We start from the raw sequence: 22309 nt of genomic DNA on the forward strand, positions 1-22309 counted from the left end.
GTGTTGGTAAGAATTAACGAGGCTTTTTGAAATGGCAGGGTTTATTTACAACAATTGCTAGACCGCAAACAAAACAACAGTTTTTACACCGCTCGGCTGCTACTGTATCGTCTTGACGAAGTTGATCATCAATGATAGTTGTCACTGAATTCCGTATTGTAACTCGATGTGTCAGATGGTCGCTTGATCTAGAAAAAGTCCAAACACAAACACAAAATTGCATCAATAATCCTTAAAAAATGTGTATTGCGGTTTGAATGAACCTTAGCCGAATTAATAATGTGTACTTTGTACTCCTTATACTGATCAAACGGAACAGGATCGCATGGGTGACGTAACTCGTACTTTTTACATTTAATTAATGTTTATTATTCAGTATTATATCCTCTTGAAGAAATGATTTCCATATTCCCGTTTTAAGGATCATTTCCCACGTAAAATTTTCAACAGAAAAATTATGAAGGAAAGCTTAAGGAGCCCAGTCGAAGCCAGTTGAAAGCGCCTTCAGTTTCGTGCGATACTCCACCATTCATACCAAAAGTGGGCATTTCTAGTCTCCTAGAAATCGTTTCGATGATTAAAAAACGACCAATTTTATTTCAATTACGTAAAAAGGGTATTTTTCATTTTCATGTTAGGCCAGTGTTGGGCTAGACAGCCGTAAGTGCTATCTTCTGCATCCTTTCGTGGTTGCGTTTTGGACACACAACAAATACATTTTCAGGTTAGAAGTCGGCAGAAGAGGGCGGTACTTTACTTGAAAGCACTGATTCCATTGGCCTTCTGGAGGAATAATGTCACTCTCTGCTGTTTTGTCTGAAACTACGCCATTTTTTGCATACTTGCGGCATTCTCATGTGTCGTTTTTATAAAATTAAGATGAATTTTGCAGTATTAGCATTTCAGTAATTTCATGTAAAAGAGATTAGAAGAATTTTGAAGGAAACTCGATTTTGAAAATTTGACACCTACTGCTCTCTTTGCTATCACGGCAGTACTGCCATGCTAAGGGAAAACGCCGTTTGAACATTCGAGAGTTGCCAAATTTTCCCGAACAAAACCTTAATTTTTTTTTTTTAGGAAAGTTATGCTTATTTTTCCTTCAAACTCTCAGATATTTTAGATTAAATTACGTACAAAATTGTGTGAAAATTTTGAAAACAAATAATCACTATTTTCTCAGGAAATTCTATTTTTACAGGAGGAAATTTGGCAACGTCTGAGGGCTCATACGGCGTTTTTCCTTAGCAGAGCAGAGTACTGCCCCATTCTTAAAAAAAAGTGTGGTTCCGTCTACTCCTACTGTGCGACTGAAAACGATTCAATTCAAAAAGAACTTTCAACTTTTACCGCAAGTCTGAATAAATTTACGTCCGCTTCTTCAATGATGGCGCAGATTTCTGTGCGGGCATTTCCACCTCTCGTCTCGAGTGTCATCCCCTTCCGTAAATTGTTACCCTTTCCGTTTCCGGTCTCGGGATTTTAAATTTATGACTTCCCCGAAGGAGACGCTCCAAGGGCGGAAATTATGTTTGTATTGACTTAAATAAAAGCGAAACTTAAACGACTCCACATTAAAAGACAACTTTCGCCGTCGCGCTTTTCGCTGTGAGTGATGAGGTCGTGAGCTTCACTTCAGCCGTCGTTCTCCAGACAGAAAAACGTAACTAAGTTTCGACATTGCGAAATTCCTACTAGCAAATCGCAGTTTTACCAAAAAACTATCGAGCGTTTCTTCCCGAAAATTTCAATGATTGTTCCCCTAATTACACGCAAAACCTAGTAAAACTTTTGACAGAATTTGCATGGTCATTTTCTTGTGAAGAATGAAATTGTTGGAAGTCAATTTTGTACCTTTGAAATAGAGTTACGCCCCCACAGTGGATCGAGTCTGTCAAAGAGGTCGGATATGAAATGTTGACTAAAACTGCAAATTTTGATGTTTGTTTCGTCACATTTTAAATTTTAAGGGGTGCTCCTAAAAGAAAAATTCACGAGAAAACCAAAGGCTCCACTTTTAGAACCTCAAAGTTTTGTATAATCGGAGTTATAAGCGTTTGAAGTTTCCAAATTTTGTCCGACCTCTCATATTGACTCGATACACCGTGCGGCGTTCTTCCTTACACTGAAAAAAAATCTCTGTGTATTTACTAAGAAAAGGGTAAAATTACCAAGAATTTAGGGTTCTATATGATCCCAGTTTTTACTTGGTAAAATTACCGTTTATGAAATTGGTAATTTTACCGAGAAATCTCGGTAAAATTTTTGAACTTTCTCGGTAACTTCACTGGACCTTGGTAAAAACGCCAATATTTTCCATCGACTGTGGTAGAATGGACCACTAGACAAGGTACGAATTTCAGCATTCTGATACATGTTTCTTCACCAAAATTTCACGTAGAACACGATACGCACAACGAAAATTACCGAAATTAACTCCTTACGAAGATATTCAATGATTCTCGATGCGTGAATTGAAACCACCCGCTCATGAAAACTCAATGCTCTACGTGATTCACATCGCACGCTTAACGTTATCATCAACAACTCAGCGATATATAAATCTGGCAACCTCAGTCCTGACGCTTTGGCTCAGCTATAGCAAATTGCTTATAGTTTGAACAACACATGGTGGGAAATGAACATTGCTCGATTGAGAAGCTTGCTGAAACCATTGTAGTGCGCGATTTGACTCACGTAGAGCTTTGAGTTTCTTGTGAGCGGCCAGTTCAAATTCCTCGTAACTGATGTGAAATAAAAACGTTAATATCTTCGCTAAGAGTTGGTTTCAAAAACTTTTGTTGCGCGAATCGTATTCTACGCGAAATTTTGGTTCAGAAATATGTATTAGAGTGCTAAAATTCGTACCCTGTCTAGTGGTCCATTACCGAGATAAAATGGCAAAGTTACCGGGAATTGATTACCAATAAAAGTTGTATTCTTACCTGAAAAAAACGGTAAAAATACCGGTTTTAAGGTAAGCTTACCAGTCTGTCTTGGTAAAATTACCAAAAATTGGTAAAAAAAGTGAGATGGTAAAGGTACCAACGGACCTGGTAAAAACGCCGAGAATTTTTTTTCAGTGTATATAGCACGACAGCATTCATTTACGATACCCATCCAGTCTCACCTTCGAAACTCCAATAGCCTGCGTCACACACATCTGCTTGATGGCCTGGCAGTCCATTAAGGCCTTGAGAATGTTCTGAGAATTGCCAGACGCGGTGGCGAGATCCCTGGGAGCGGCGATGCTGGCCAAGAGTCCCAGGTCCTGATCCCGGTTGTTCCGGTCCCTGTCTCTGTCCCTGGTCGTCTGGTCGTCGAGGATATCGGCCATGGCCGCTGCGGCCCCCGCGCCGACTTCCATGGCCTCGGGGTCGAATCGCTTCCCGTGGCCTCCGAAACAGCTATGCCCGAACGCCGAGCATCCCCCTGCAATGAATCAAATTCACATTAACATTAAGTTACAAAAGACACACTTAAGTTACATTTAAGACACATTTAAGTATACATTAAAACATATAAGTATTTAAGTTACATTTAAGACACATTTAAGTACACAATTAAGTTACATTAGACACAAGTCTGAAAAGTTTTCGTACTAGTTTGTCAATCAATGCCTCAGTTGCGCTGGTCACAGGTGCTTGATTGGTGCTATGATGAGATTTCATACAGTTTACACTGATGATTAAGGGATATTTAAAGAAACCTTGAACAATGCATCATGAAATAGACTATTTTGCTTACGAGGAAAATTACGTATTAACTCTGTAAACGGATCCTCACATGGAATTTCAATGATTCGCCTCTGCAAAAATTAAAAAATACGAATTAAAATATTTTGTGATATACCTACGTAAAATTTAAGGTAGGTTCGTACCATCCTTTACATTTTTCAAAATCACAGTAATTTTTCCCTCCTTATTTTGTACTTTTTTGCTTTGGCAAATCATTATAATTCCTTGATAAGATCCATTTATGTAGAGTTGCAGTATACCACATTCTACTCAAAGTTCGCACAAATTGTCTATTTCATAATGCATTTTTCGAAGCTCCTCCAATTGGATCGCACCAAGTCGAACTGAACCAAGCCACGACAGCTATTGCCAAAGAGCCTCGCCAAGTTTAGCCCCTTTTTGTCATGGGAACGGAGTTCCCCATGATATTAGAATCGTTCCGTTGCTTTCGCTATGGGATTCCCTATACCTCTGCGACCTTGAGCGTTTCGCCCAGTCTCCGATTTTTGGTTGATTTTCCGATGTATCAAAAACCGTTGTGTTTTTTAGCCAATCATGTCTCTACGTCAAGTTGTGTTGATTGCTAAAATTCGCTTTCAGCGAGTTTTTTTCCACCTTAAGATGTCGTGTCTGACTGGTAAATCTGCGCAGAACCACGAAGTTCCGTTTTTAGGCAAATTCTTTTTTTTGGGAGGTTCTGATTGGTTATTTTTCGCCATCAGTTTTCTGTTCGTTGGTGCAAAAGATCGCCTACCTCGGTGTTCTTGAGAAGCCGCCATTATCCCACCTCAAATTTTAAACATAGATATAAAGAAATAATAACCATCGTACAAGGTGGAAAATTGCTCTGGAGGACCCGCTACGGATATATGAGCCAAAATCAGAACTCGATTGATGGATTTAATCCATGAATACAGAAATATTGCCTCAGCTTACTGCCGCGATCGCAAATCCATACTGAGATGAACCTTGTGACATATGACAGCATAGGTAATCAATGTCTCACAGAGTAATGCGCTTTAATCCGATGTCTCTTATGACGCCAGTGGCCGAACTGCCGAAATCTCAAGGTCGTCTTTTGTGAAGCCCCGCTCAGCGTCCGAGATCACTTAACTGTTCTATTTTCTCCCGTTGCTCTCATACGGCGAGATGGCTCAGTCAGCAGAGACACCATTCTGACGTCGGGTAAATGTCACTTTTTGTGCGAGCGGGGGTTCAAATCTCGCAGGGGACAGTTAATTTTTACTGGTTGTATTGAATGTTTTAGACCAATCATCAAACAATAATTAATACTTGGCAACTTAGGAAGCACATAGGTCCCTTATGATGCGTATTCCGGCATATGTGTAGAGTAAAAATATCATGCGTAGGGTGTCCCAAAAGTACCGGGACTGGTTCTGTAACTTCAAAAGTAAGATAGATACAGACATGATTTTGGTCTCATTTTAAAGATCAACTCAATACCTATCGATTAAAACCAAGATCAGCTCAATCGAATAAAAATTGACCGAGTTATGACAATTTGAAATTAGTGAGGAAAGTTTACCCCTACGGTTTTTAGGAAGATTTTTCGCTTACCAGGATTCAAAAAGTTAATATTCGTATCCACTTTCCTCCGAATCTTCCATAACTTCCTTTTGCTTTTCAAAGTACCGTCCATCAAACCGGATGCACTTTTTCATGCGCTCTTGCCACTTATCCAACATTGTTTTCCTGAATTCTTCCTCTGGGATGGCGTTGAAAAAGTTTTGAATTGCATTCTGGATTTCGGTCTTCGATTCGAATCTTCGTCCACGAAGCTCCTTTTTAAGTGTAGGAAACATCCAAAAATCACATGGAGCCAAGTCAGGGCTATAAGGGGGATGAGGGATTGTTTCAACTCCATTTTTACTCATAAATTTACGTGTTAAGCTCGATGTGTGAGGCCGCGCATTGTCTTGATGGAGTATCCACGAAGCTTTCAAGTCCGACCGTTTCCGGGAAATGTGCATTCTCAACTCCTTTAGTACTTTGCAATAATACGCACTGTCAACTGTTGTGTTTGATGGTACAAAATGTTGATAAATGACACCTCGAAAATAAAAAAAACACAATAAGCATCACTTTATCGGCCGACTTTTCGATTTACGGCGATGAAGAATCTTCCTTAAAAACCGTAGGCGTAAACTTTCCTCGCTGATTTCAAATTGCCATAACTCGGTCAATTTTTATCCGATTGAGCTGATCTTGGTTTTAATCGATAGGTATTGAGTTGATCTTTAAAATGAGATCAAGATCATGTCTGTATCTATCTTACTTTCGAAGTTACAGAACAAGTCCCGGTGCTTTTGGGACACCTTATGTATACTTTACGCCGAAAAAGCGAACCTGAAACTTAAATGCGTTAACTTCCGAAAACCATATATAATCCAACGAAAATAAATAATTGGTACATAACAGCTTTCTTGTATGCAAAGAAAATAATTAAAAATGTTAAAAAAGAGATGTCAACACAAAATTACATAGCCCTTTCAATTCAGAAGATACTACAAACGAACTGTACCTTAACATTTTCATATCCCAGAAGCTAACGTTCCCATGACGAATATTGCTATCGCTAGCGATTGCAAAATCCAACTTGTTTTTTATACCCGAGTTGGTCAATCGGACGGTGCTCAAATGAAGGCCTATGGTAAGGCAAACTTCCATGCAAAGTTTCAACTTGAAGTGACCCCTCGTTTAGGCTGTACAGCGTTGCCAATTTTCCAGTTTCATGTGCCAAAATCAAGGATATTGGACTATTAGTTCGGTGCATAAGTAGACTAGTACACCCGAGTTGGTCAACGGAACAAGGCCTAAACGAAAGCTTATGGTAAGGCAAACTTCCAGGAAAAGTTTCAACTTGAAGTGACCCCTGGTTTAGGCTGTACAGCGTTGCCAATTTTCCATTTTTATGCGCGATACTCAAGGAATACTGGATTCATCATGGTTGAACAGACTAGTATACCCGAGTTGGTCAACGAGACAAGGCTCAAACGAAACCTTATGATAAGGCAAACGTCCATGCAAAGTTTCAATTTGAAGTGAAACCTCGTTTAGGCTGTACAGCGTTGCCAATTTTTCATTTTTATGCGCTATACTCAAGGAATACTGGATTCATCATGGTTGAACGGACTAGTATACCCGAGTTGGTCAACGAGACAAGGCTCAAACGAAACCTTATGATAAGGCAAACTTCCATGCAAAGTTTCAATTTGAAGTGAAACCTCGTTTAGGCTGTACAGCGTCGCCAATTTTCCATTTTTATGTGCTAAAATCAAGGAATTCGGGACTAATAGTCGAGTGCATCATAATTAAACAGACTAGTGCATCGGTCTACGAGCTGAATACTACCCTGAGATTGAATAGAAGCGCAACTAAAGGCAATCGTGAACTTTCCGAAGCAGTGTTGCCAATTTATTATTAATTTTTTAACATAAAATTAGGGTTTTTTCGAGATTTTTGACGCTGTACAGCCTGAACGAGGTTTCACTTCAAAGTGAAACTTTTCCTGGAAGTTTGCCTTACCATAAGCTTTCGTTTGAGCCTTGTCTCGTTGACCAACTCGGGTATACTAGTCCGTTCAACCATGATGAATCCAGTATTCCTTGAGTATAGCGCATAAAAATGAAAAATTGGCAACGCTGTACAGCCTAAACGAGGTTTCACTTCAAGTTGGAACTTTTCCTGGAAGTTTGCCTTACCATAAGCTTTCGTTTGAGCCTTGTCTCGTTGACCAACTCGGGTATACTAGTCTGTTCAACCATGATGAATCCAGTATTCCTTGAGTATAGCGCATAAAACTGGAAAATTGGCAACGCTGTACAGCCTAAACAAGGTTTCACTTCAAAGTGAAACTTTTCCTGGAAGTTTGCCTTACCATAAGCTTTCGTTTAGGCCTTGTCTCGTTGACCAACTCGGGTATACTAGTCTGTTCAACCATGATGAATCCAGTATTCCTTGAGTATCGCGCATAAAAATTAAAAATTGGCAACGCTGTACAGCCTAAACGAGGGGTCACTTCAAGTTGAAACTTTGCATGGAAGTTTGCCTTACCATAGGCCTTCATTTGAGCACTGTCCGGTTGACCAACTCGGGTATAAAAAAAGGGGCTAAAAAACACCACTTTTTGGCGAGGCTCTTTAATTGGACAGTTTAATATTTTATATGGAAACGGTTGTGCGGAGTTTTGTTCAAATTTCAGTAAATTTTTTGCTTAGTACGAAGCAAATTCCTAAAAAATTTCAAAGGTATCCGCAAACGCTGTCTTGTAAAAATTTAATCACCAAATTAAATTTGGCAATAACTGATGTGGCTTGTTTCCTTTCTGCTGAACGCGGTCCAATTATCGCCCTTAATCACAGTGTAAACCATATGTACACTGAAAAAAAATTGTCGGCGTTTTTACCAAGGTCCGCTGGTACCTTTACCATCTCACTTTTTTACCAATTATTGGTAATTTTACCAAAACAGACAGGTAAGCTTACCTAAAAACCGGTATTTTTACTGTTTTTTTTTTCAGGTGAGAATACCACTTTTATTGGTAATCAATTCCCGGTAACCTTGCCATTTTATCTCGGTAATTCTACCACAGTTGATAAAAAAATATTTGCGTTCTTACCGGGGATCAGTAAAATTACCGAAAAAGTCAATAATTTTACGGAGATTTCTCTGTAAAATTACCAATTCCACAAACGGTAATTTTACCAAGAAAAAACTGGGATCAAATAGAACCCTGAATTCTCGGTAATTTTACCCTTTTCTTGGTAAATACACCGATATTTTTTTTTAAGTGCTGATGTGGCTTGTTTCCTTTCTGCTGAACGCGGTCCAATTCTCCCTTAATCACAGTGTAAACCATATAGAACCTACCGAGGAAAGGAGCTGTTTAAGGATCGACCGCGAATACGACCCTGTGCGACAGAAGAAGGGGGGCAATAGGGGTGTGACAGAGGGGGCGTCTAAACTGAAGACGGTGTCATCGCAGGACAAGGATGCCCTCCAGCTAATCCCCCGGCCGTCGTCGGAGAGAACGTCCTTTAACTAATGTGTCAAGTCAAGCTGGAGCCCTAAAAAGAATGTCGCCACATATATTGCTTCCTTTCAGCCGAATCTAGTCGCGTCTTGTTCAGCGCAGAGCGCGCGCGCCTCTCTCTTTCATGCTTTGCACAAAGTGTGCTTTGGATGATATCCTCGCGGAAAATTAATGGTCCCGTCTGAAGCTCTAAATAAAGAAAGATGCACTCGGATTCCGTCCTGTGAGTTTCCTGCGGACCAGAGAGCTCAGGTATTAAGCCACGCAAGCAATGAAGCTCGAGGTGTCGCTTTCAAAATGAGCGAGATTTATTCGACGGCTAAGAGTTGCTATGATAAGTGTTTAGAGAAAAGGAGTTATAGTTGCGGAGGTACATGAAGGATGCGTACTAATTACACGCATCTTTAAAGTGGTGAAACGTGCCCGCCTCAATATCCTCCGAAATAGGCACACAAAGTTAGTAGTGAAAACTACAAGGTGCGCCGTTTGGACGCTTCGCAGGCAACCCCCCCCCCCCCCCAAGGTGCCTCGTGTCTCTATTGGCCACTCACCTTTTCGTAAATGTAATGGTATTCATCAATTGGATCGCATTTAGCAAAAAGGAACCAGCGCAATAACAGTGTTGTAAAAATGTTGCTTCTTCATAATTATCTTAATAATCTCCAAGAATAGCAAATAGTTTTCACTTCCCACCAAAAAATTGTCAATTTTTAAGGAAAATCACGGTGTAAATTTTCAAATCCTACGTATATTAAGTAATTTTAAAAGCGAAGAAGAAGTCGCACGATTTTGAAAACACTGTAATTGCGCCGGCTCTTTTTTGGCAAATGCGAATTTTTCTTAAAGATACTGCACTATCAATTCTGTTCAGTAAGAAAAATTGGTCACATTATTTTCCGTAATGTTGTGAAAAATCTGCATGACCGTGAGTGCTTTGAGATTCCCCTTTCATAGTATCAAGTTCATCGATGCATGTACCAAAGTTATCGTGAACACTACACATTATGTAACTAAATTACTTACTGAGGTTGCAAGGCTTAATTATGATCCCAAAAATTCTGGAATTTTATGTACAGTCACTGATATCCCACGAAACGAGAACGTTACTAAAGAAATGATCATGTAAGTTTAATTTTTGAACAGTTTTATTCCTAGATTTTTGCAACGTTGCAATGCTCTAAGTCCCTATTTTGATTAGTGCTGTCCAAGCGCTCTCGAATCATTTGACCCTTGAAAATAAAAAGTTTTCCCAAGACAAAAGTCGCCCTTTAATCTCGTGAAATCCTACGAACTAATCATGACAAATGCACTGAACTATTGAGGACGAAAAGAGGGTGTTCGACCGAGAACAAACATCAAAAGTTCAGAGAGCACAAAGAACAAAAAGCTCCTTTGCTGGACATTTCGACAGGACCTTCAGTGAGGCATCTTTCTCTGTTCAATCTATTAGTTGTCTCACCCATTTCATATCGTCTCTGTCTTCCTTGATAGTGCTCAACTTACGCTGTTGTCAGTAGGGGTAAAATCACACATATTTTTTAAGGCGAATTGTGCATATTTCTAAAAAATTTGTCAACGCCATGGTGGCATTTTAGCGGATTTATGGGGCGATTCCTCGGCGACATTTTGTTCAACGGTCAGTCCAATTTCCCGTCGGCCGACGCTTAAGTGAGAAAGTGCTGCGAGAAGCTCAGAGGCGAGGCTGTAAATCATATTACTTTGGGAGCGAGGCGAGAATGAGAAACTCTCATCACTGATCATGGGCAGTTTTTATGGCTACGGGTTCATGGAATTACCGCGATTAAAGAAACGGCCATAATCGCGTGTCCTTACACAGAGTACTTACCTCAGATTTTCAACTTCTCCTCCTCATTTCTTGGGAGGGAAATCTAAAGTGATTGGCCTTCAGAGAAGTTGAAAATTGGTAAATAAACACGGATCTTTCGAAAACTTTAACTAAAATGATCCTAACTGCATTTCACATATTTTTCTTCTTTTTTTTCTTTTTTTTACATGAAGCTGCTCACAGACATCCTAATAATTTCAATTCATTTTCCCCAGATAATTTGAATTTTACGTCAGAATATTTCATAGCTTTTTTATTAAAACAGTAAAATGTGCGAAAACCCCAGAGTGTAATCAAGCTTATTCTGATTAAATTCGTCCAATGTTACTAAAACAATAATAATGTGAAAATTTATGAGCAAATATAAACGATTTCATTCCGAAACCAGCTTAAAAGCAGCAAAAGAAAAAATGAAAGTGCTTTGGAAAATATTTAATTTGACACCGAACCTTCTTAATTTTTACAAAACACAGTTTATTCTCCTGTAATTTTTTTTTTTTTCATCAACATAAATGAGAATGATCCAGGCGGAGTGTGCGAACAACTCAAAATTATGAGCTAAAAAACGCTATCTCCGCAAGTTCAAACGTCAGAGCCAAACACAGAGCGGAGCGGCGTGCTGCCAGCGCGACATGCGCACTGGCGCCTACAAACCTAACTGGGATACTTCACGCATTGCGCAATGCGTGAAGTATCCCTGTTAGGTTTGTAGGCGCCAATGCGCGTGTCGTGCTGGTCGCCCTCGCCCGCCACGCCACGGCGTGCCACGGCTTGCAAGCAACTATTTCACAACAGAGGTGTTGCACAGTATCATACAAAAGTGAAGGCGCTCAGGCGCTCACACGAAAAGTGAAGTACTTTTCATTTTCATACTAGGTTATCGTTAGGCAAGACAGCCGTAAGTGCTATCTTCTGCATGTTTTCTAGGTTGCATTTTGGACACGCAACAAACATATTCTCAGGTTAGACACCGGCAGAAGAGGGTGGTACTTTGCTTGAAAGCACTGATTCCATTAGCTCTCTGGGGGAATATTGTCACTTACTGCTGGCTTGCCCAAAACTACGTAATTTTTGCGCACTTACGGATTCCCATATGTCTCGTCTTGATACAATTAAAATGAATTTCGCTGTTTTAGCGCACTTTCGGTGATTTCATCTAAAAGCGATTAGCGCTGTCTCCACTCGTTAAAATGGCGTCAAATTGGAAGCTCAAAGTGAATCGATTTCAACGATAAGTGGCTCTAAGTCGGGACTTGATGCGATTGATGAGCGCTTCAACTCAAATTAGAGCGGCGCAACTCTTTTTTTATTAAAAATAGCGAACAGATCGTATTTGTCGATTCACCTCGAGCTTCCATTTTGACGCTATTTTGACGAGTGGACACAGGGCTTTAGACGAATTTTGAAGAAAGCTCGATTTCAAAATTTTGACTCTGCTTGCCTCGCTATCACGGCAGCATTGACTGCATCCATTGTGCGACGTTCACGTGCGTACAAAGTTACGTGGCTTAATTTACGTAGGCTCAACGAGAAACTTACGTTTGGCGGAGGCGTCGGCGGCGCTGAAGACGTGGCACAGGAGATTGAGGCCGAGGAGAGTGAAGAGGGTCTCGGCGCAAGCAGCTCTCATTTTCCGGGGGCGAAAGACCTGCAACGCAGAGCAGCGCCGTGAGAGAGGGATTAAATTAAGGCGCAGCTCGATAAAGATAAGACAAAGCGAGAGCGGGGCGAAAAAGTTGAGCGGGATTGATTGATCGGCCGGGCGGCTATCTGCGGCGCAACACTCATCGATACCGATTCTGCATACGGAAGCGGTGTCGGGGGCGGACACCCCGGCTCATTCCTCATCACTAATTACGACCCTCCAGACAGCCCAACAATGCGCGGGGCCCTCCAGGAATTTTTCGGCCCGGGATTCGAGAGATAAGGCTCTCTCGCGCCTTGAATATAGGTCAACTTCTTGTATCGATGTCTCCCAAGTTCAAAGCTATACATTACGTATTGGAATTTTGCGTCGCACATTGACGGTGAACAGTGTTCTGCCTTCCCCGGGCGCCTTGCGCCAAATGCGCCTAAAAATCGGGCATTGGCGTCTAAAAATGGGAGGGGGGCTGGGCCATCGTGGCGCCTAAAAAATTTGAAAGATTGAACTCGCAATCGAGAAGCAGCGGTATTGACGAAGCGCTCTCTAAACGCACCGTTCGCAGCATCGTCATGGCCTGTATGCAAAACTTTAATTTGGCTCCCAAAAAATAGTAGATGGCTCCTGAAAATTGGGCTTTCCGGCCACGGTGGCTCCTAAAATTTTAGGGGGAAGGCAGATCACTGACGGTGAAACTACCAGACAACGTATCTCGTTTGCGGTGTCTAAAAATCACAGCTCCCATTTCATTTTTTTGAAGGAGCACAAATCAATCTTATTTCTTGAAATTTATACAGAGTTTTTTTTTCTCATAAAGAGGCAAAAACACGGAAGTTTTCAAGAATTGACGTCAAATGGTTTCTCTTTTAAAAAATAAAATCTGTCAGGAAGTCTACAGCGTCGCAAACCAAGAAACGTGGTCTGGTAATTTCACCGTTGATATTTTATTTTCCGTTGGGGGAAGGGCGATTGCCTTCTTTTGCGCAACCGCGTCAAATTATCCAAATTTGACGATTCATTCTACCGCGGGTTGATTATTTAAAGTGATCCGCATTTTTCGGAATACTAATATTTTTTTCTTAAACTTTACGCACAATTTTACACTCGATATGATCTAGATGATTTCAGGGTAAATATTCAAATGAACTCCTAAAGGTAATTAATTTTTTAACTGCCAAAAAATCAGCAACAAAATTACACAATTTATGACACGCAAGAAGAATAAATGCGCTGTTGGGCGTGGTATCACTGCTCGATCTCCTTGAAGCTCGATGTGCCTATTCAAATCATTGAAGGCGTTTTTATTTTCGGTCGCTTCACGCATAATTCCTTTACCATCGTGGTATGTCAGTGTGTAAAAACTACATTCGCTTGTTGTCAAATGTTCGTACTCCTGGAAAACTGAAGACTTTTTCGCTAACTTAACGGAAAATTTTACTCATAATTTGATCTAGATAACTTAAAGAAAATATCCACATCAATGTTCTAAAGTTAATGTATTTTTTAACTGCCAAAAAATCATCTTAACCGCCGTCCTAAGGAAAAACGTCGTATGAACATTTCAGAGTTGTCCCTGTTGTAAAATTTGCATTTTTGAGGAGAGTTACGCATATTCTCTTCGAACTTTGGAAATATTTCAGATTATTTCGCGAACAAAATTGTCAAAACAATTTGAAGGGAAATATTCACAATTTTCCAATTAAAGTTATTTTTTATCGAAGGAAATGTGGCAATGTCTGAAGGCTCACACGGCATTTTTCCCTTGCACGGCAGCAAAAAACTACACGGTCTATAAAACAAAATGTAGAAGTATGTGCCGAGGGGCGTGATACGACTATTCCACCTCCTAGGAGCTCGGTGTGCCTATACCCTTTATTGAAGGCGTTTTTATTTGCCGTCGCTTTACACATAATTCCCATGAACTGCCGTGGTAACAAACCGAGTCTCGTTTGAAACATTTATTCTTCTTCGATGACCTTTTTGCATAAGATGTTTAATGCAACGCCACTCTATGTACGTAGAACTACGTCTACACATTGCCAAATTTCCGAAGAAATCATGCAAATCTAGGAAAACTAATGTTTTTGTTGTGAACTCTATGGAAAATTTCGCTCCTAATTTAATCTGGATAATTTAAAGAATACTGTTCAAAACCATTCATCAAATATAATCAATTTTGAACTGCCATAAACTCGCTTAAGTCATAATTCCAAAAGCCGTGACTGGGAGTTTTATTTCAAATAATAGCATCCTTGCTTCTACAATGGATTTCAGAAATAATTGAACTAATATGAAATGAGATTTTAAAGTTCTTTAAAGCGCGGATGAAAAAGAAAAAATGACAAGGCAATATCGATGATAAAAACCTGAGGAAGCGGTTTAATTTTATACGGGCGGACTCCTGTGTTTGACGAACAATTCAGCAGATTGAAACCCCATGTACCACTTCTCTTCAAAAATATATTATAGAAGCAACGTATATTGATTAAACTGATAAAGATACTCATACTTCAAAATCTTAACTATTCCAAGGAATTAAAATCATGTTCCAAGTAGTGAACAGATTTTGGAAGAACAGCATTGTAGAACGACCATTTTCCACCTTCATATTTTATCTTAAACCCCAATAAGATAACATGATAGCTACGCATTTTAAATGGTCACTTTTTCAACGTAAAAAAAATGCCTCAACAAAATAAGCATTAGTGATATTAAGCAAATCGTTTTTTCCACGTATACACGCCACGCTACGTGACAAGAGTCCGGGAAAGTTTCTCGTAAAAAGCAGTTTGTAACGATGCATGCACATCCCTCTTGCTCTCAGACCTTTTACGTAAACCAAGAGCGTAAAGTCAGCCTAATGACACTTTCAAGAAGTAGGAAAAGACCGTGTAAGTGGCTGTTAAGACACGTTCACATTGAGGTTGCCGGTTTGTGAAAAAATCTACGAAACCTCGCGAAAAGCTCATCCGGTTTCGGTTGCCCGAGTTTCAAGAGAAAATTTGACTGGGTTTCCGCCGAGAGTCCATTAGCACCCTAAGCACGAGTGTGTAACGAGGTGCTCTTGCCACCGGGAGCTTTTTAACGACGGATCAACTCTGTGAATGAAACTAGTATGCGTCCGTTTTTATGCTTTGTCTGAAAGAAGTGGCCAGTGCTGTGGTCTCTGAGAGCATGAGTTTTATTCCAAGCGTGATGAATTGGATGTGGAATGGACCACTAGACATGGTACGAATTTGAGTATTCTGAACCATGTTTCTCCATTAGAATTTCACGTAGAACACAATTCTTGCATCGAAAATTACTGAAATCACTTCCTAACTAATTGAATCAGTGAGTTCGAAAACACACCAACTCGGTAACTCGAAAATGTTCAGTTTTCATTAAAGACATTCAATTTTTATAAAGGGTATGAAGTTAGTGCATTTTTTCCAACTCGGACCTTTAACGTGTCCTCAAGTACTTGTCTTTCGGCACCAAAAGTCTTGTTATTGGACTAAATTTTTCACCTACTGTGCAGTGTCGTGTCTGTCTTCATTATTTTCATTTGTTCGAGTTGGTGTGTTTTCGTTCTCACTGATTCAATTGTAAGATATTAAAGTGTTTATTTTACATTGGTTAAGGGAATTTTGAAAACAAAACCCGGTCGCAAGAAACGCACTTCTCTGCGTGAGTCAAATCGCGCCTCACGACATTTTTGGCAGGCTTCTCAATCGAGCATTGTTGTTTTTCTAACCTTTATCATTCAAAGTGCAAACAATTTGCTATAGCTTAGTCAAAGCGAGATTGAGGTTGCTCGATTGTCATATTGCAGGGATTGCCATGGTAAAGTTGAGTGCGCGATTCGACTCACGTAGACTTTCGTGCTTTCATGAGCGGGAGGTTTAAAATCACGCGTCAAGAAACTTTGAATATCTTAGTTAGGAGTTAATTTCTGTGATTTTTGTAGCGCAAATCGTGTTCTATGTGAAATACTGGTCAGAAAACATGTGTCAGAATGCTTAACTTTGTACCTTGTCCAGTGGTCCATTTCGGAACGAACCATAGCTTGCGTTCTCAAAAATTATTCTAAAATTACATGAAATCCGTTGATGTTGTGTGGAGAAGGTTAAAAAATCCTTTTTGATCCTGTTGAGTTAGTATGAAATAAATGGGCCTAGACAAAGTATGAATCAAAGCACTACGCAACAAAAAACACAAGATAGTTTGAAAAACTGTACAAAAAACTAAGAACTGAACTCACTTGAGGAGAGGCAAACTCTGGTTGTGAACCACTTTTCTCGTGAATTCGGAGAGAACATGCGTTACTAATTAAGGGCTGAAGCAGAATTTCCAGCGTTCTTATACCAGCATTATGTATGCACAACGCAAACTCTTTGAAGATAATGGGAAAATAATCGATGATAGGAGGTGCAAAACTCAAGAGTCGGCGAGGAATTCAAATCGAAGCAAAACGACGAGCAGAGAGCTGAGTTCTGTGGCGTTTCCTGCATTTGCGCAAGGAAACACCTCTTTCCCCAAACATTTTAGGAACCTTTTTATTTTATACAACACAATATTTTGAAAAGTCGCATTTAAATGAGAAGACTTTGCTATGTGTTCCTCGATCCAACCCAAATCTAAAAAAAGAAGGAATGTTACAGAGGTTCATATGAGCGTCTTAAAAAAAGGACAAATGATTTTGTAATTATAGGGAATTTTTTTATCGAACATAGAGACGCATGAAAAAAAGAGATAGCGTCAAAATCCTCAGATAAAATTTAACATAATTTATTGCAAAGATGGATTTGTAAACAATTGAAAATCCGAATCCTCGGACAGTCGCAGCAAGGAGGATTTTTTGGCCCTCATTCAAAACTGAAGGCGAAGGAAGAATGCACTTATCCTTCATAACCGTACCCCTCCAAATCAATTCTGCTTTTTCTGTTCTTTAAGCCAAGAAATGTTGCTGATTCTTAAATGCCCCTATATTTTGATGTGAACTTTGCTTAAGTGCGCCACTAGATGGGTAGTAATAATAAAATAGTAAGATTCTTTTTCATGAATAAAAATGTGTAGATGATATTATTTTTTGAGGTTAATATCTTTTCAGGTAATCACTAAGATTGAGATTTTTTATTTTTCGTCTTTTGGTTCAATTTTGATGTTTCAAGTATATCTCTATTGTTTTTTGATATCCAGGAACTCGAAGTTTGAGCGGCCTTTGTAACGCTTGCTCATCTCCCAGATTTAGCAATCTAAATACAGTGAAACGACCAAACTTTTCTAAGCAAAATCATATCTAATATTGCCACTCTGATTCAATTTCTGATTTTCTAAAATCCGAGTCTTATTCTCTTCACAAATCATACTTGATTCGCTATTAGAATACTGTAGTATTCTAATAATGTTGTATTCAGCAGAAGCTAGTTTATTTCATGAAACGCTCATGTAAAAGAGTGAATAGTGTCGATTTGTATTTGGGGATCTGAAATTTTGACTTCACTTTTTCCAAAATGAAACTATAATTGAACTCTCTCTGGAATATGCATCAGGTTTATTTGAATTATTATTTGTCGGACACGTTTTGATCTCAAGCTGTTGATTTCAGTCAGTTAGACGTTTCTATAGTAAAAAGAGAGAAAAAACTTTTGCAAATGAATAAAATAAAATCAAAAATAATTGCATGACACACAAATCTAATGCATATGAGTTTTTTTTTTTCATTTAATTTGTTTTTATTATTACATAAATAGGTTCAATTCAGGGGCGAATGCGTGATTGCGTGATTTTTTTCTGTCAGTTTTAACTTCCTCGGAGTAGCGTGAGGTAAGCAAACTAAACGCTTTCGCTGCAAATCAGCGTAATTGAAGTTCATATCTCAAGTATGTTGACACAAGCAACCACTTGACTCTTTATCGACGCCCCCTTTCTCACCTTTTCTTCCTCGCCGTAAGGGTTTTATCGAAATAAACAGACTACAAAGTTCAGGCTGCTTTTGGGTTTTCCTGTTGCCTCACAAGAAAGATTTTATGAAGAGAGCTCTACATTGAAGAGTTCCAATACACATACTTTGTAAGATGCGGGTCAATCTTCCTTCCTGGTCTGCCGTGCGTTTTCTCTCTCAACTTCCGAGCGCGACATCCAGCTGAAGTGCCTGTTTCTCCTCAGACATTTACTTGATCCCTCTAAAAAATTTTGAGCGATTTCTCTAAATAAGTGCGTTACATCCCAAAGACATAAAGACGGAGTGCTTGTATCTAAAAGCACGGGAAAGAAGTGAAGCCATTCTGGCGATGTGAATCCATGCGCGGGAAACGATTTGATTTGAACTTATCCTCTTCATTTTTCCATATTTCTACTTCGAATCTCAGTTTAAATGCCTAAAACGAACAGATAAATAAATTTGGGATTTTGAATTTTTATAATAAACCTATTTTGGCTTGGTAACAAGCAGGAATCTTACAGGGATCTCACATGAAGTTGCTGTAAATCCATGCGCGGAAAACGAAACTTGATTTGAATTTGTCCTCTTGATTTTTCCACATTTCTTCTTCTAATCTCGTTTTATTTGCCTAAAACGAACAAATAAATAAAATTGGGCTTTTGAATTTTTATAATACAGCTATTTTGGCTTGGTAACAAGGAGGAATCTTACAGGAATCTCAGATAAAGTATTAGTTTTTCTGCTGCTCTAACCAATAGGAGAGGTGGCTTCATTTTCTTCTCCTAGCTCTCCGCCTTTATGTCTTTGGACATCCCTTTCATCTTTGAAATCCCATTTCAATCAAGTTTGCCCGTCGACGACGTCATCGTAACACCCGGTGATGACTGAATAAAATGACTTGTTGATACGGCATCGGAACACCTCCTGTTGATGACGTCATTGAACACTCATTGATTCCCACATTAGAGCTCAATAATGATATCTTTTTTTATCCTAAATGCATCTGTGGCTAAATCTGTGAATACGAACTTTCTTTTCCAGGAGAAATTCTCCTTAACTGTATGCAGAATTCGAAACCACGGTTTCCTATAACCTAAGTATTCTTGTCTTGGAATTTCAGGGCTCATATCCTCTGCAATTTTTGATCTTTCAGGGTCAAATTTGCTCCAAAATTTCCTGGTTCTCCTCCTGTGTGCATTTGAAAAAGTTAGAGAAAATATTCTTCTGGGACAAATTTGCTCCAAAATTTCCAGGTTCTCCTCCTTTGTGCATTTGAAAAAGTTAAAGAAAATATTCTCCTGGAATACAAGGCCCGTCCCATTGCACAGACCCTATCTTATTTACCGTGCTCCTCATATTTTGTACGGACCTTTTGGTTTAACATATGCATAGTTCAGCAGATATAGTGCCAACTCGTCTTCTCTTCTTCCCGAAGAAAAAACTCAAGTAAGCCAAACAACTCTGGAAAAAAACACATTGGATCTTGAGTCTAGACTCTTAAAAACATCGACAAGAAAAAATACTCTTGACTCAATCGGATTTTTGCTTTAATCAAGAACCAAGCCTCTTAATTTGAGCGGATTTCCTTTTGATTTAAGCAAAAATCTGATTGAACAAGAGTATTTTTTCTTGTTAATGTGTTCAAGAGCCTGGTCTCTAGATCGAATGTGTTTTTTTTTTCCAGTGAACACAGGAAATGTGTCATTCAATAATAGTTTTTCTAGAATCACCAAGCTCTTCCAAATTTTCCTCGTGCAGTTTTGTTGTTAGGCAAATGTTTCAACGGATCTGGGTGTTTCCTTGGAAATTGTAAAACCACCTAATGCGACAATCACCCAGGAAGAAAAAAAAAATCTTTTCGGGACTGCCAAAACAGATGTGTAATATAGGAACCGCAAGACAACTTTCCGAGGCGCAAGAGCGACTTTTCCGGAGCTTCTCATGGACTTTCGTCGCGATCTCAATTTTTCCGCCTCCTCCCCCCCCCCCCCCCGGTCGGCGGCGGAGTTGGCGAGCTCTAAATCGTCCTTGCGGAGTTGTTATTGCGAGTTGAATAAACAAGAGATTAGACGCAAATACCCAGGCTTCAATTAGACGCTCCTCCGGCGTAAGGGCGCATCCCGGTCCCCGCATGAGCCCCAGAAAGCACGGATGTATACGTGGAACAGGGCTCACGTGGACGTCGAGATACGCTCTTACGTCAGAGGGGCGGCGAATTAGACGCCTCGCGCGCGACTTCGTCCCCGGCTCTCGCCCGGGAAAGCGGCCCCCGGAAAGCGTGCACACTGCAAACAGGTGGGATGTGGGATACGTGCGCGGGGTTGTCAAGTTGTTCGATTAAATGTCCATATTTTATACGGATATTTTTAAAAAGCGTGCTGTATGGCAACAGTGTGCGTGCGGCTCCCTCCCCCGCCAGTCCTCGTCCTCATTATAATTGGCCCGCAGAGGCTTATCCACATAACCGCGTCTCCTCATTCGCCCCCCTCCCCCTGCCCGACCCCCTCCCCTCGCCTGAGTACCCCATTAAAAAAGTGTCACTCACACAGACACCCTCTCCGCTGTCGCCTTTCACTGTTGCCCGTTTTTTTAAATTTTCGCGAGGTTTACGATAAATTTTCAATGATGAAAAAAATTGAGAACTCGGTGGAAGTAGAGTCCTTTGCATTAAGAACTAAGACTTGAGAAATCCATTTCTAGTAGTTCCTGTATTTATGGCCCCCATAATGTCACAACATAAAAGGTGAACCAGGTTTTTATCGATTGCAAAGATTATAATTGAAAGACAACAAGAGACCCTCCACTAACCTATTGGCGACAGGTTAAAGCTTTTGTTTTTGAGGATTCAACCCTTCCGCTTCCTCGTGGACAATTATTATGAGGCAGCAACATGCAGTCATATCATCCTTTTTACAGCTGTGGATAGGTGGAAAATGAGCTTCGGTTCACGTGATAAGCCGAACAATTTGACCAAACTTCGTTTGTTTGCAAAACGGAGGACTCGAGAATGAGTTGATCAAAGATTACGAAACACACTTAAACTGTGTAACCTTTTTTTTTACCGTTTGTGACGTACATGAGCCGAATTCTCTAAAGTCTATATGTAATGGCACTTCGGGCGAAAATTGAAAAAATGGACTGAATTTAATTGTTCTGTTGTAAATTTCGCGGGATTTGCAATGACGACAAAAATGGAGATCTCAGTAAAAGTCGGTGGAATTGGTTTTTAACAGAGAAAAACCAGGTCACATAAAGGTACAATAAAGAGAGGAATTATAAAAAAAATTTCCATAATGTTTAGTGTGTAAAATAATTAAAACTTTATGTACGGAATGCCACAAATTATTTGTGGGCTTTGACTTTTTGCAGTGCCCCATTGAAAGTGTCACCCATGCACTCTCTGAGAGTGCAGACACTCACCCCACCGTCGCATTTCGTCGATACCTGCTTTTTTAAAATTTGAGACCCTTGTGAATAAAAACCTATTAAACTGAGTGCAAAAAAGTCATCGTCCGAGATTAAAAATTGGATACACCATAAATTTGCTGGAATCAGAGGTTTCTTTAACCGAAAATTATCTCACAAGTAGTAGTGATGAACTTGGAGCGATCTTATACGTAGTACATTAAGGGTCAAGAGCTCGTGTGCTGTTTAAAGATAGGTTCTTGAACTTAGCTTATCGACATTGATGTATCACGTTACGCAGCAAAAACTACTGCGCCGTAAAATTGTCGGGGATGCTAAACAACTCCACACGCTGAACCCCACGACACGATTGTCGAAAATCACCATTATAAGCAAATATTTGCGATTGACTGTGATTCAATTTTTTTTCAATCGGAGGCCATGAAAGTTTTTCAGTCTTATTTAACTTTTTCCATGGTCTCACCTGGAACCATTGAATTGCATCAATAAATGTATAAAGACGATCGACGCAACCGGTAGCAACGAAAGTTATCTGCCGGATGAAATCGTGTTTTGTTTATCGTGAGTGTGTAATGACTTGCAATAACTTGAGTTTTGCGTTAAAAATTAGCACACACATTATTTTTATAATGAAACATAAATCCCATCTGATAAAAATTATAAAGTTTCCGCGAAGGTA

General features: G+C 39.7%; 1 protein-coding gene across 1 annotated transcript; it reads right to left on the reverse strand.

Moving 5' to 3' along the window:
- Nucleotides 1–23: 23 nt before the first annotated feature.
- Nucleotides 24–16698, reverse strand: LOC109044454 (neuropeptide CCHamide-2). The gene is made up of 4 exons (XM_019062177.2): nucleotides 16522–16698; nucleotides 12176–12284; nucleotides 3131–3432; nucleotides 24–188 (listed from the first exon to the last, which is right to left on the reverse strand). Exons 2-4 carry the CDS (start codon nucleotides 12264–12266, stop codon nucleotides 129–131), a joined length of 453 nt encoding a protein of 150 aa, XP_018917722.1. The 5' UTR covers nucleotides 12267–12284; nucleotides 16522–16698; the 3' UTR covers nucleotides 24–128.
- Nucleotides 16699–22309: the final 5611 nt, after the last annotated feature.

Source organism: Bemisia tabaci, chromosome 8 (assembly GCF_918797505.1).
Source record: "Bemisia tabaci chromosome 8, PGI_BMITA_v3".
NCBI lineage: Eukaryota > Metazoa > Arthropoda > Insecta > Hemiptera > Aleyrodidae > Bemisia > Bemisia tabaci.